At 50.7% G+C, this 13,745-nt stretch overlaps 1 protein-coding gene across 1 annotated transcript in view; it reads right to left on the bottom strand.

The window, feature by feature from the left end:
* MAN1C1 (mannosidase alpha class 1C member 1) overlaps positions 1–13,745 on the bottom strand; it is a 128,717-nt gene that overhangs the window by 61,334 nt on the left and 53,638 nt on the right. Inside the window, exon 2 of the mRNA XM_012929028.2 lies at positions 6,757–6,853. Within this exon, the coding sequence (XP_012784482.2) occupies positions 6,757–6,853 (97 nt within the window). The remainder of the gene's footprint in view (positions 1–6,756; positions 6,854–13,745) is intronic.

The raw sequence follows: 13,745 nt of genomic DNA, 5'->3' as shown, positions 1-13,745 counted from the left end.
CTCCTCTCTGTATATCCGGCTTTCCAATAATAATAAAATCTTTAAAAAAAAAAAATCCAATGGGCTTGGTATATAAGATTTATGTATTTTAGTCTAGGTTTACCATATTGCTCAGAGTTTTTAAATTTACTTTTCATTTATTTGAAAGGCAGAGAGAAGGAGGAGGAGGAGAGAGACTCTTCCGTCTGCAACTTCACTCCCCAAATGGCTGCAATGGCCAGGGCTGGGGCAGGGTGATGCTGGAGCCAGGACCCTCTTCTGGGTCTTTCAAGTGAGCGCAAGGACCTAAGCATGTGGATCATCCTTTGCGTTTTCCTAGGCACACCAGCAGGAAGGCGGAACAGAAGTGGAGCAGCCAAGTATAGTTCAGCTTTGAAGACAATTATGTTTAAGGCTCCAGTGAGAAGACCAGGGTTCAGATCCTAACGTCAGGCCTTAGGTGAGTCCTTGCCCTTCTTGGTATCAATTCCCCATCCTTCGACATCAGCCCAGTTGGCTGCAAAGCATCCAACTGGCCCTGACAGTTGGCTTCCCAATCCCTCATCTCACATCTCTTTGTCTCAGCTTGCTGGGTGATCTTGCAGGTGCTTGGCACTGATGCGGTGAGAAGGCAAGGGGGCTGGTTGCTTAGGCGCCACCTTGTTTCTAGGGAAGGAAAGGTCTTGGGAAAGTGGGTGGAACACACCACCACCAGGAGGGAATGTCAATTTCAATATGAATCATCTGGTGCATCCCAGCAACCTGCTCTGGGAATAGATACCCTGACTCACTATGCTCCAGGCAGGAACAAGACTTGTTGCTAAAATTTCAGATTCCGAGAGAAATCAGCAAGAGTCCAAATACGCTCTGGGAAATGGAGCTGGGGGTGGGGGTAGAGAATCAATGTAGAATCACAAGAGCAGAGGGCCTAGAACGCAAACCCCTTCCTATGGCTGGAGACCAGGCCCAGAGGAGGCTGCTGGCTCCCATGGCTGCAGGTTCTAGTGCCAAACTCCAAGGCCCCTTAAAACCTTGAGTTTCCTTTTATTTTCCCAATGACCTGCTACTCTCTTGTAGAGTAATAAATTATGCTCTGTGCTGGTGGGAAGCCTTTTAAAGAACAAGACAGAGGGAAAGAAAATGACCAAAATGCATCTTAATTAGACACTGCCGGGGAAATAAGCTTTTGTGGGAGAAGAGGGCAGAGCACAGGGGCATGTGGTCAGCAGCTCGAGTGCCGTGAGGCCCTGCGGGCTGTCATGCACGAGCATTCTGCTGTGGCAGTCACTCCCGGGGACCCGAGGAACAAGGGACGGCAGCTGTCAGGAGCTGGCCTAGGAACTGTGGCTCCAGGCCGCAGGGAGACCACCCAGGGGCTGTGGCAGCAGCTGTCCGGCGCCTGCTGGCTCTGCCTGTCCTTCAACGTGGGAGGTCACTGCTTCCGTCCCACTGCCCTCCCATGCTGGGGAACTATCCCTGCGACCAGGGCTTCCCATCCGCTTCCTCTTGTTACTGTTGCTGGCCTCTGGGCTGCCAAATCACGGGACTGTATAGAGGACCAACCTGCACTAGCCAAGGAGTTGCAACATCACCACCGCCTGTAAGGCTGGCAAACGGTCCTTTTGCAAAAACAGAACAGAACACACTCAAAGTACCTGGCTTGTCAGGCTCAGAGACCAAGGCATCTGACACAAATTTTTCCATGAAAAATGGAACACCAAAACTCAAAGAAGTGAGAATGGAATTGCTACAGAAAACACAAAATACTCTGGTTCCAACCAAAGAGAAGAGGTGAAAATTGTTGGGAAGGGTGTACACACCTGTGGGGAAGAAACGGGTCTTGTGTTTGGTGAGGACTCCCCATGTGCCATCCCCCCATTTTACAGGGGAGTAAACGGAGGCCCAGAGAAGTCAGTGGTCAGCTCACTGACAATGGGGTTGGGCTTAAACTCAAGCTGAAATGAAAATCGCTCCTCACAAGCAACAGAGTAGGTGGTGCAGAAACAGGCAGAGGGCTGGGAAGCAGGGGGCTTTCACAAATGATCAGGCTAAGCTAAGCTTATGAGGGAGCCACGCCAGTGGAGAAGCTCTCACTCCCGTGAAAGACCCAGTCAGGCTGGCGTGCAGGCACGTGTACACACAGGCGTGTGCACACACGTGGGAGTGTGAGCAGTCTGTAGAAGACACTGCTCAGTCACACACCAAAAAGCAATTGTAAAAACGACATCCTGGGGCCTGGATTAATTCCCTCTCCAACATCACACTGGCTCCATTTACAAGGCAAAGATGATTTTTCTCTCTGCTAAGGCCGAACATTCCCAGCCTGTGATCTGAAAATCATGCTGTGTTCATTTTGCCTCTTAGTTCTCCCAAGGCCCTAAATCATCGCAGCAAATGGGGATTTAGTCGGCTGCCCTATTGGGGCTCCTCCAGGCAGAGGCGGAATCCAATCGGGGGCTTTCTCGGTGATCCCAGGGCTGGCTCAGAGCAGGGGGACGTTGTTTCTGGCCATGTAAGCACCTCTGCCTCGGCAGGGTTAGCCGTGCTGATTGAGCAGGTCGGCTACTTTTCCAGATCCGTCTGCTGACTCTCAGCGTGCTGGGTGTCAGGAGGGCAGAGCGGGTGAGGCGGGTGCGAGGAGCAGCTCTGGGAGACCCAGCCATGCCCCAGCCAGGACAGAGGGGTGGGAGAGGGAAACAGTGGGCAGAGGCTGTAGCAGGTGACTGTGCATCCCATACCTTCCACTGACAGCCTACTGTGCACCAGGCACTGGTTTGTCATGGACTATAACCAGGCTCATTGGTGTATCATTTATTTGTTTATTTGAAAGGCAGAATGAAAGACAGATTCTCCAATTGTTGGTTCACTCTCCAAATGGCGGCAGCAGCCAGAGCTGAGCTGATTGGAAGCCAGGAGCCAGGAGCTTCTTCTGGGTCTCCCACATGTGTGCAGGGTCCCAAGGCCTTGGGCAATCCTTCACTGCTGTCCTAGGTCATAAGCAGGAAGCTGAATTGGAAGTGGATCTTCTGGAACATGAACTGGCATTCATATGGGATACCAGAACTTGGAGTTAGAGGACTAGCCAAGAGTCATTGTGCTGGCTCCTCTGTTAGTGTGTGTGTGTGTTTATATTTATATTTAAACAAATGTATCAATGATAGAGGCTTATATGGAATGACCGCAAACCTGGCAGGTACTGTTCCAAGTGTTTTACACATGTGACCTTGATTCCATCCTTACAATGCTGAGTGAAGTAGGAATGGACAAACTGAGGTCTCATGCTGCTGAAAGGTTAAGGGATGCACTCAAAGGTTAGGGCTGGGAATCAAGCCTGGGCTGATCCAGTTCCCAGATCCCATGTTCAGCCCCAGATGAGTGTCTCTGAATTACTTGAGACCGTAGTGTCATTTATAAATCATCCTGGAATCCTTATGCTGGCAGGTTGTTGATTTATCTCAAGACCTTGAATCCTCACCTTCCTCTGCTTCTTCTGGCAACAAGTCCAAGAGAAGCTAGCAGGGGACAGAGGAGTCCTGTCCACCCACAATCTCTGCCATGGGCCCCTGGGGCAGCACAGACCAGGTCACAGAAAACGCCCCAGGCCTCGGTGCACCTGCACCAAGCCACTGGCTGACGGACCAGTGGCATCACTTTCTCTGTCACATCCCCCCAACACGTTCTTCAAGCCACCAACTCACCTCTCTGACTTCGCAGCCATGACAGCGCCATCCCTGATGTCTGCTCTGGGCCTGGCCAAAAGCTGGGCCTTGGGCCTATCTCCTCACTGTTACTCCAGGCCAGGACACAGCACTCCTGCCCTTCTTGGAAATCGAGGCCACCCAGGATGCAAAAAATCTCTATGCTCTTCCTGCCACCTGGATGTACTCTAACTGTCCCATCTGGCTGTGTCTCAGAGGAGGCAGAGAGGCGGGGGTCAGCTGGGCCTAAGCCAGAAACAGACTGTGTCCTCTGCTGGTGGCCATAAGAGATCTTAGGAGTGTTTCCGACAGGGCCTGCTGAGCCAGAAATGGGTAAAATGAAGTCTCAATGATGCCCAGTTGCCTGGGACATGGCATTTGGCTGGAGGGACACTTTACCCAGAGATTTTATCCACAAAGCTGGCAGCGAGGAAAGAGGCCAGAGGCGGGTGCTAAGTGAGAGAGGGAAGAGACACCACTGGGTGAGATGCTGCAGAAAACAGGTCCAGGCCCAGGGGGTGCCCTCTCACTGCTGCTCCCATGAACCTCAGCGAAGTGGGCCCCAGTATGACCCTTTCTGTGTCTATACACCCCTATAGGCCCGGGGGTTGAGGCTGCAGTCACCCATGTGCAGCCCACGCAGGGGATATTGGGAGCTGCTCGGGTTGGTTCTGTGGGCCCAGCTCCACCCAACAAGGCAGGGTAGGTGCTGCCTTCAGCTGGCCACACCTCAAGTGTCCTGGGTCTGCAAGGCTCAGCTACATTGAGATTCTTGAAGACAGCAGTGGGCAAGCCCAGGAATGATGCAAGCTAACAGCAGTGGGGGTGCAGCCTGTGGCTGAGCCCTGCTCCTCCTCTGTCTCTGAGAACACAGCTTGAAAGCCCCTCCATAGCCCATCACTCCCAGAACACCTCCCAGGCTGGGAGAACACCTTGCAGTCCCAGACTGAGGATGAGCCGTGAGTCTCTGCACCCCAGGACTCACATGCAGCAACAATAACCATAGCATCCACCTATTCTCCCTCGCTTTCATGCATCAGGCAGGTCCTGGGCTCGGGGTCCAAGGTCAACGCTGGTTTCACTCCACAGAGAAATGAACTTAGGGAGCGAGGCTCCTTCCCAGGATCACAGAACCAAGAATTTTCAACCAGGTCTATCTGGCACAAGAAATGTAGCAGTCACACCAGCAAGGACCATTCCTAGGGTCACCTATGACAACCTCTTCATGTCTCTCTGAGAGCCTCTGGACAGACCCCAGAGAGGCCAGCACACCCCTTGGCAGAGCTGCTGGCATCTGACCTGGTGCTAGTGGCCCCTGCATCCATGGCAGTCAGCTCTAGGCATGGCAACCAACCCACTTGTGCTAAGTGAATGAGTGGGCAAATTCAGGCTGGCTCTCCCTGTCTGCTGCCTGTCTTCTTCCCTCTGCTTCCTCCTTCCCAGGAGCCGGCCAACCACGGGGGTTGCCTAGCTGGCAGAAGAGGGAAGGCCCTCCTCACTGCTAGGAGGGTGACAGGTGCTGGGCTCCCAGGGTCCTCCCAAGGCCACTCCTGGATTACAAACACCCCCAGGGGACCATGGAGTCCACAGGGACTCACTGCAGTAACTACCATCCTGGTTTATTTCAAGAGAAGTCGTCTGTCACTCCCACCTCCCTGGCCCTGCTGCCCCGCCCCGCTGGGCATGTTCCGCATGTTGATATGCTCTCATCTCTGTTTTCATGGCAGGCCCAGTCTGAACGATGAATGACCAGGGATCCAGAGAGGGTAAGGCACTTGGACTTGGCCACACAGCTCAGCACAGTGTGGCGACCTTCCCCAGGTTTCCTGGTTCCAGCTCTAGATTTTCTTTAGCACTTCTAGTAACCCTGTACCCTACAGGGCTCAGGGGTGAGAGGGGAAGCTGGAGGATGGAGATTTCAATCCCAGGCCTTGAGAAACTTGATCAGATGAGATGTGGCAGAGCCCAGTTCCTCCTGGAAGTGCTTCCTGTGATAGCCTGGGCAACGGTTATGCCCATGTGGTGCAGGTGCCAAAACCAGCAGCCTGCCACACTGACCGTCAGCACCCTAGATGGCTGTGAGTTGCTTTGAGAGAGGGGAGGGCAGCTTTCCCACCTGCTGCCTCCCACGGGACCCAGGGACTTCTTCTCTAGGAATCCACTATGGATTCTATGCACAACTGACCACTTTGGCATTACTTTCAGCAAGTCAAAAATGAACCCCTGTCCAGTGTTGGCAGAGCACATCCACGTGGCCACTGAGAACACGTAATATAACACACGTCGGGAGAAACCCCAAGGACTTGGGAACACGATGCCGTCTTCAAGGAAAAGGCAGGGAAAGGACATGAACAGGGTACCTAAGGGGGAAATACACACGGGAGGGGAGACAGAAAGGAAGGTAGCCAAGATGCTGAGAGAGATTGTGTGTCTGCACCAAGTACACGCCTTTTGGCTTGCTTTATACCTTGATGTTGCTTTCCTTTTGTCCTTCCGGATCACTGGAAAAACACCACATAAAGTCACTTAAATCCACCCTACGCCCTGGTGGGTCAGAAAGGTTATGCCAGGAACCGGTTAGGCAAGTCCCTATTACACCTGGGGGCCGCCACCTCCAACCGTGGCTCTTGGTTTGTGATACAACCCTGCTGTGCAGCTCTTCTGTGGACCCCCAGGCAGCACATGGGAGACACCCCTGCCCCCACAACCCCTGAGGTGCCCAGCCTTGTTGGCAATGGGTTTGATTTCTCCCCAGCCGCATTCTGCAAGAGCAGACCAGATCTCTGCTCACCTCCTCTGTGGGCCCACAGCTCCAAGTTTTGCTGCTGGAACACAGTCAACCTAACACTACATCAAGGCATCTCAAAGGTCTGTAAGAAGCACCCCATTCTAAGGGGGCCTTCAGAACAGTCCAGAAGGAGGAATGCAGTTCTGGAATCCACCCTGCACCCACTGACTCCATCCTCCACACTGTCTCTGGGCCTGGAGCAACTGGCTTGTAGCTAATGAGGAAAGAAGCAGGAAACAGAATGGGACATGGCAAGCATTCCCGGCACCAACATGGAGGACACCCACTCACCGAACATGCTGCCTTCGTAGCCGTCTCTGGTGAGTGGACGTAGCTCATTCCTACCCATGGCATAGCGCTTGTAGCTCTGCCAGGCAAACTGCATCATCTGCAAGAGAAGAGGAGCATGGGGTGAGGACTCCAGAACCGAGCACCACTCACCCAGCGTTCCTTCAGCACCAGGACCCGAAACTGCATCTCAAACAGACACACACACACAACTGTAACCTGAGGGAGGCAGCTTCCTTTCCACTGCCTAGAAAGCCATTCTCCAGCGAGAATTCCACATTTCTAGTCTCCCCATAGACTTCTTACAGGAGACCCAGAGAGCTCTGGCTTGCCTCCAAGCCACCACCACTCAGGGCCCAAGAGAAAAGACACCTCTTCTATGAAGCCCACACCGGTTTGCTGTGGCCTAAGTCACCCTCTGTGAGGAAGGAGACCAAGTTTCATCAATCAAGAGCCTGCTGTCATCTAGCAGGACAACCCATGAATCACTCTGGAGACAAGGAGCCTAGGCAAGGACAGGTGAGGTTCCTGCCCAAGAGAGCTAATATGTTGGCTATGGGAAGCCAGTCCCCCAGACACCAGCGGTTGCCAGCTGGCCCCTGCTGGGCCCTTCAGTACCTCCCCATCTCGGCCTCTGCAACCACAGACCCACACATCTCTCTAGGCAGTCCCCAGATCATGTGCACACTTATTCTGGCTGACCACTCACTCTGCAATAAGCCAAAACCTAAGGACAGACTTGCATCTGGATGAGATCCTCTAAGTGTGGACTTGGCCTCTACTCCTAGAAACTTCTGTGTCACCACTCGATGCTGTCAGAATCTTTCTGGAACCAGCTCTCATCCTCAGTGTGTTTGTGCGTGCACGCATGTGGCAGTCTGCTGCTGGGAATGACCTGCTACACAGAGGCCATCTTCTGTGTATGGTCCCTATCCCCCAGCACAGGGCAGGTCCCTATCCCCCAGCACAGGGCAGGTCCCTATCCCCCAGCACAGGGCAGAGACGGCCGGGCTGAGGCCAGCAGCAGGAGCCCCCGTGCTGGGTACAGTGCTGCTCTTTGGGCACCATCGTCAGCACTTGAGGCATCTGCCATGTAGTTAGTGCAGTGTTCCTTCCCCCTCCCCAGGTTCCATGATTGATATTCACATATCACATGAAGCTATTATGGAAAACAAGGCTAAAACAGAGACATACTGTGTCCTGGTACAGCTAGGACAGAATAAAATTGCTTACTTTAAAGAAAAGGGGCAGGGAGAGAAATAAGGGGTTAGGCTGGCACTACTGTTCTTAGAAATCTCACTCTGGACTACTGCAGAGCCTGACAATTCACACTTAAAAACAAATGACAGGAAATGTTCTCCAGCACGTTGGAGACATCAGAACCCTCATGAATACGCAGTGGGAATGAAAATGCTGCCGCTGCTTTGGCAAACCATTCCGGGGGGGAAATCTGCAGGTGGGATTTCCTGGGGACTTGGCAATGCCTATGCTGGGTGCACCTCAGCAAAGAAGGGTTCACGCAGCAGGATGTGTGACCGAGCAGCTTCATTTCCTGGGTGTTCCCAGCATGCTTGGTCAATCTTGTTGAGATTACACAAACTATGCAGTGTGTTTGCAGACACCTGCTTTCTTCCTGGGAGCCTGGATCTTGGCCACATGGGCAGAGGGTGTCGTGGGACTAGCTCCCAGCAGGAACCTAGGTCTTGAGTCTCTGAAGAGCCTGTGCAGTACACACAAGTTCCCAGGCACCGTCACAACTTGATGCTGCGAGAAGTTCAGGGTGTCCGCCCAGGTGTCCCTCTGGACGGCTGCCCACCAACTTTTTCCCTTTGCTAGTTTTCCTTTGTAGCTTTTCATTGCAATAGATCATAGCCATAGATAGCATTATATGTCTTAGGAATCCCAGACATGTGAAAAATAAAAAAATACATGTCCAGGGGCCAGCACGATCACATAGTAGGCTAATTCTCTGCCTATGGCATGGGCATCCCTTAACTGTGCAGGTTCATGTCCCTGAAGCTCCACAGAGCCGGACTGGGGAGTGAAACAGCAGATGGAAGATCCCTCTCTCACTTTTTCTCTCTGTGTTTCTTCCTCTTTCTGTAATTCTGACTTTTCAAGTAAAAAAAATATATACATATGTATATATATATATACATAACATATCTTTTTTTTATCCACAGAAATGTGGATAAGGATATTATCTGTAGTGGTCTCAAAGTGCAAGCAACCCAAAGGTCCATCAAATGATGAACAGATCAAGGAAATGTGGCAGTCACAACACAGTAGAATGTTATTCAGCATGAAAAGAAATGAATTCGTGTATATGTTAAAAAGCCTGAAATGTCAGGCCTGCAGTTGAAATGGGTAAAACCACTGCCTGAGACACTGGCATCCCACATGGGCATCCTTAAAGTCCAAGTTGCTGTCTTCTGATCTAGTGCCCTCCTCATGTGCCTGGGATGGTAGCAGAAGGTGGCCAAATGCTTGGGCCCCTGCCACCCACATGGGAAACCACGAAGAAGCTCCAGGTTCCAGCCTGGCCTAGGCCTGACCATTGCAGTCATCTGGGAAATAAATCAGCAGATGGATGATTTCTTATCTTCCTCCCTCTCTTTCTCTGAAACTCTTTCAACTAAATAAACGAACGAAAATGTGAACCATTAAGCATTAGGCTAAATAAAAGAAGCCGGACACAGAACACTGCCCAGTGTATACATCCGTGGCCTCCAATGTCCAGAGTAAATCCACACAGGCAGAAAATAGATCCGTGTTTGCAGGGAGGGAAAGGTAGGGAAGTGGGGCATGACAAACGTGAGTGTGAGGTCTTTGCGGAGTGAGAAGTGTTCTAAAATGGAATGTGATAATGACTGTGCAATGTGGTGACAACATCTTAAAAACACTGAGCTCCACACTTCCCAGAGGTAAATTCTATCTCAGTAAAACTGTTACTGAGTGGACAATTGGCACAGTGGTTAAGAACTGGTTGGGATGTCCACATCCCATACTGGGGTGCCAAGTGGTCAAGCCTGGCTGTGTTTTAATTCTAGCCTCCTGCTAGCGTGTATCCTGAAAGGCAGAAGGCGATGGCTCAAGTCCCTGGGTTCCTGCCATGCACGGTGTAGATCTAAATGGAGTTCCCAGCTCCTGGCTTCAGCCTGGCCCAGCTCCAGCTGTTCTGGCCATTTGGGGAATAAGCAGCAGCTGTAAGATCTCTTTCTCACCTTCTCTCTCTCTTTCAAATAAATAAAAATATATTTAAAAAAACACTAAACTGCGGTTAAGGCTGGTGCTGTGGTGCAGTGGGCGGTTAAGTCACCCTCAGATACCAGCATCCTATATTGGGGTACCCGTTCTAGTTCCAGTCACTCTGCTTCTCATCCAGCTCCCCGTCAGTGGGCCTGAGAATGCAGCAAAGGATGGCCCAAATGGGGTATCGGCCACCCATGTGGGAAACCAGGAAGGGATTCCTGGATCCTGGCTTTGGCCTTGGCTGTTGTGGCCACATGGAGAGTGAATTGGAGGATCTCTGTTTCTCCTCTATTACTCTGCCTTTCACATAAATAAATAAATAAATCTTAAAAAAAAATTAAGCTCCTGTTCGGCTAAAAAAAAAAAAATTACTAGGTACAAGGCACATTGTATGGTCCCTGACACAAACACCAACATCATTTCAGTGACAATTCTGCCAAGAACTCAACTCAAAACCTGAACTGGATCGAGGAAAAAAACATAGTCCAAAACCAATGGTATCTACAACACAATGACTCTGTCCTTTAAAACCACAAAGCCCCGAAAAAAGGGAAGGACCCCGGCACTTTCCGACTGAAGGAGTCTACAGTGGTCAATGTGACAGTTGCTCCGGAATTGGGTCCTGGAGCACAGGTGACATGACTCTTGCTGTAAAGGACGTTACTGGGACAGCTGATGAAATCTGCAGGGGACGGAGGGACCAGACAACAGAATCCTGTCAAGGTTAATTTTCTCATTGCCATGGTTTCAATTCCTACGGTTATACAGAGAAGCACCACTGTCTGGAAATACATGATGAAGTGCATAGGAGCAGGGACACTGTGTCTGCACCTTTGAAATGGTTCAGCCGACACTCGCGTACGTACACACGTTGTGTGCGTGGGTGGCGTCTGCTATGACGTACTGAGAAGTATGCATCGCGCACAAACAGCAAATGAGCAAAAGAGGGAGAAAAAGCCAACAGGATAAAATGTTAACATGTGAGCAACCTAGGGAAAAACAAACATGAGGTCATTTTTTAGGGTCTGAACTTAAGTTTTTTTCAGGCTCATTGAGGGATTCCATCTTTACCAAATGTCTGTGTTAATAATTTCCTTTTCCTCCACATTTTCTGTTAGGACGATGTGTCCACCACTGCTCTCCTTGCGGCTCCTCCTCCCCCAGCTCCTCAGACTCTGGCTCTACACATGGCCCTGGCCAAGCCTGGACTCCTAGCCTCCCAACTCTGGTCAGAACATCAGCCCAGTGAACAGATCAGAAGCAAATGATTTGGGTTTCTCCTTTCACCATGTCCAAACCTGGGGCACACCTTAATCTATTTTTCCTGAACCCCCCAAATACTTCCCAGAAGTCTGGGGGGCCACTGTGCCTGCTTCCCTCTCCAGCTTCTGGGCCCCTCCTTTCTCTAGCGCTCACACCTGTGTGCCCTGCTTTGCTCCCCAGCCTGCATCCTCTGCTGCGGTTTGAGTATGGTCTATTCCCCGACAGGATTGTGTGCCTGAGGTGTGGTCCCTGAGCAGTTACGGTACCGGGAGGGTAGAGTGGTCAGGCCCCAGGGCTGCACTAGTTACGGCTCCCAAGCAGGCTGTAGGGAAGCAAGTTTGGCTCTCTTGTTCTGTCTCTTCCCCAGGTGGCCATTTCCCCTTTCTGTGCCCTCACCATGATGCGACGACATAGCACAAGGCCGCCAACCAGGAGCCAATGGGCATCCTGCTCTTGGACCTACCAGCCTGTGAACTCAACATGTCGGTCTCTTATTTGTACAGCATTCAGCCTTGGGGTCTGTTATAGCACAAGCTGGACTAAGATATTCTCTCAGCACTTAAAAACTAGGGTGGATTTCCATCTTTCCTTCCATCCATCTGTCCACCCACCTGTCCATCTATCCACATATGTTTTAAAAAATATACTGAAAGGCAGAGTTATAGAGACAGAGATCTCTCAAATGAACTCCAGAGGCATTTCCAAATGCCAGATCCTAGCAGGAGACTGGAACTCTATCTGGGTCTCCCATGAGGGTGACAGTGGCCCAAGTACTCGGGTCACCTTCTGTTGCTTTCCCAGGTGTATCAGCAGGGAGCCGGGTAGGAAAAGGAGCAGCCAGGACTCGAACCAGTGACAGTATAAGACGCCAGTGTTGCAGGAGGTGGCTTAACCTGAGGCTCCACAAGGCCGGGCCCATCATTTTTATCAAAGGTGTACCAGCTTCCTGTAGAAAAGTGGAGCAATCCTCCATTTCTGCCCACTCTTCTCACCTTGGTGTTTTTCTTGCCAGTCTTTACACACGTTTATCTTGGGTTCTTCCCGGGATTATGACATAAACATTTTCAATTTTATTACTAAGGTTGTGTTACTACCGTTCTTAATGGCCACATAATGACCCAGCGAGTAGATGCATCACCATTTACTTAAGCTCCTTCCCATGTAATCAGATGTTTTGGTGATTTCTAGTTCGAGCCTATCATCAGTAATGCCACAGAGAACATCCTTGCACAGAAAGCCTTTCAACTTCTCCAAGAAGCTGCTAGGGGAAGATTAGTACTATGTGTGCTCCCTTCAAAAGACTACAGCCAGGAAGCTGGCTCAGCCCTCCACCGTGCAAAGCGGTGTCACAATTCTGTGACAACACAGCACAGCCATTCCTGGGGTAAATAAAATGAACCAGGAGCAGGCTCTGGTGCCAAGCGCAAGTCTCTGCAGACTGTATCTCACTTGATTTGGGCAGTTGGGCGGCTTGACATACTCAGTATATTCCTATTTAGAAATCATCATGCTAGGACTAAATAAATAGGAGCCATGAAGTAGTCAACAGAAATTTAAAATGATGTTTTCCAAGGTTTAGCAGCAAGCAAAAATGCTCATTGCAGAAGATTAAGTTGGAAAGCTGGATATCAAGTTACATACTATCAAACCCACTGGCTGGAGAGGCACAAGGCAAAGAGGTGTCCTGTTGAAGCTCCCGGCTTGGAGCCCCAGCTCGGCTCACTCCCAATTCTAGTTTCCTGCTCATGTGCACCCAGAGAGAACAGGAGATGGCTCTAGTACCTGGGACCCTCCACCCCCATGGGAGACCAGGATGGAATGTGCCAGGCTTCTGCTTTGGCCTAGCCCAGCCTTGGGTGTTGTGGGCCTTTGTAGAATAAAGCAGCAGGTAGCAAATTTCTCTCCATCTCTCTGCTTTTTGAAAAAAAAATAGATTTAAACATTTAAGGAACCTCACTGTTCTACCTATGTGTCCTAAAAAATGACCAGAAGGAAATACACAGAAAAACACAGTAGTTTCATCTGAGAATGAAAAGCTTAGTGATTTTTTCTTTTTATTGATCTGTTTCCTTACTGCACACAACACATGTCTAGAGATAATGGTAATGTGGAAAATGGAAAATGAAAAATAAAAAAGGAACAGGTCAGAGGTGGAATACTAGTACATGGGCTCACAACTGCAGCACAGCAGGCTATGCTGACGCCGGGGGTGCCAGCATCACCATACCAGAGTGCTGGCTCGAGTCACAGGTGCCCCGCTTCTGATCCAGCTCCTTGCTGAAACGCCTGGGAGGTCCAAGTACCCAGGCCTCTGCCACCCATGGGGGACACCCAGGAGGAGTTCTAGGCTCCTGGCTCTGACCTGGCCCAGCCTTGAGCTTAGTGGATATTTTGGGGTAGAAAGCAGCAGATGGAAACTCCCTTTGTGTCTTTCAAATATACAAATCTCAAAATGGGGGGAGGGACATAGGTGGCTG

This window comes from Ochotona princeps, chromosome 2, assembly GCF_030435755.1.
Source record: "Ochotona princeps isolate mOchPri1 chromosome 2, mOchPri1.hap1, whole genome shotgun sequence".
NCBI classification, from domain to species: Eukaryota; Metazoa; Chordata; class Mammalia; order Lagomorpha; family Ochotonidae; genus Ochotona; species Ochotona princeps.
Note: the sequence above shows the minus strand (reverse complement) of the source record. Positions and strands in the feature narration are given on the sequence as shown.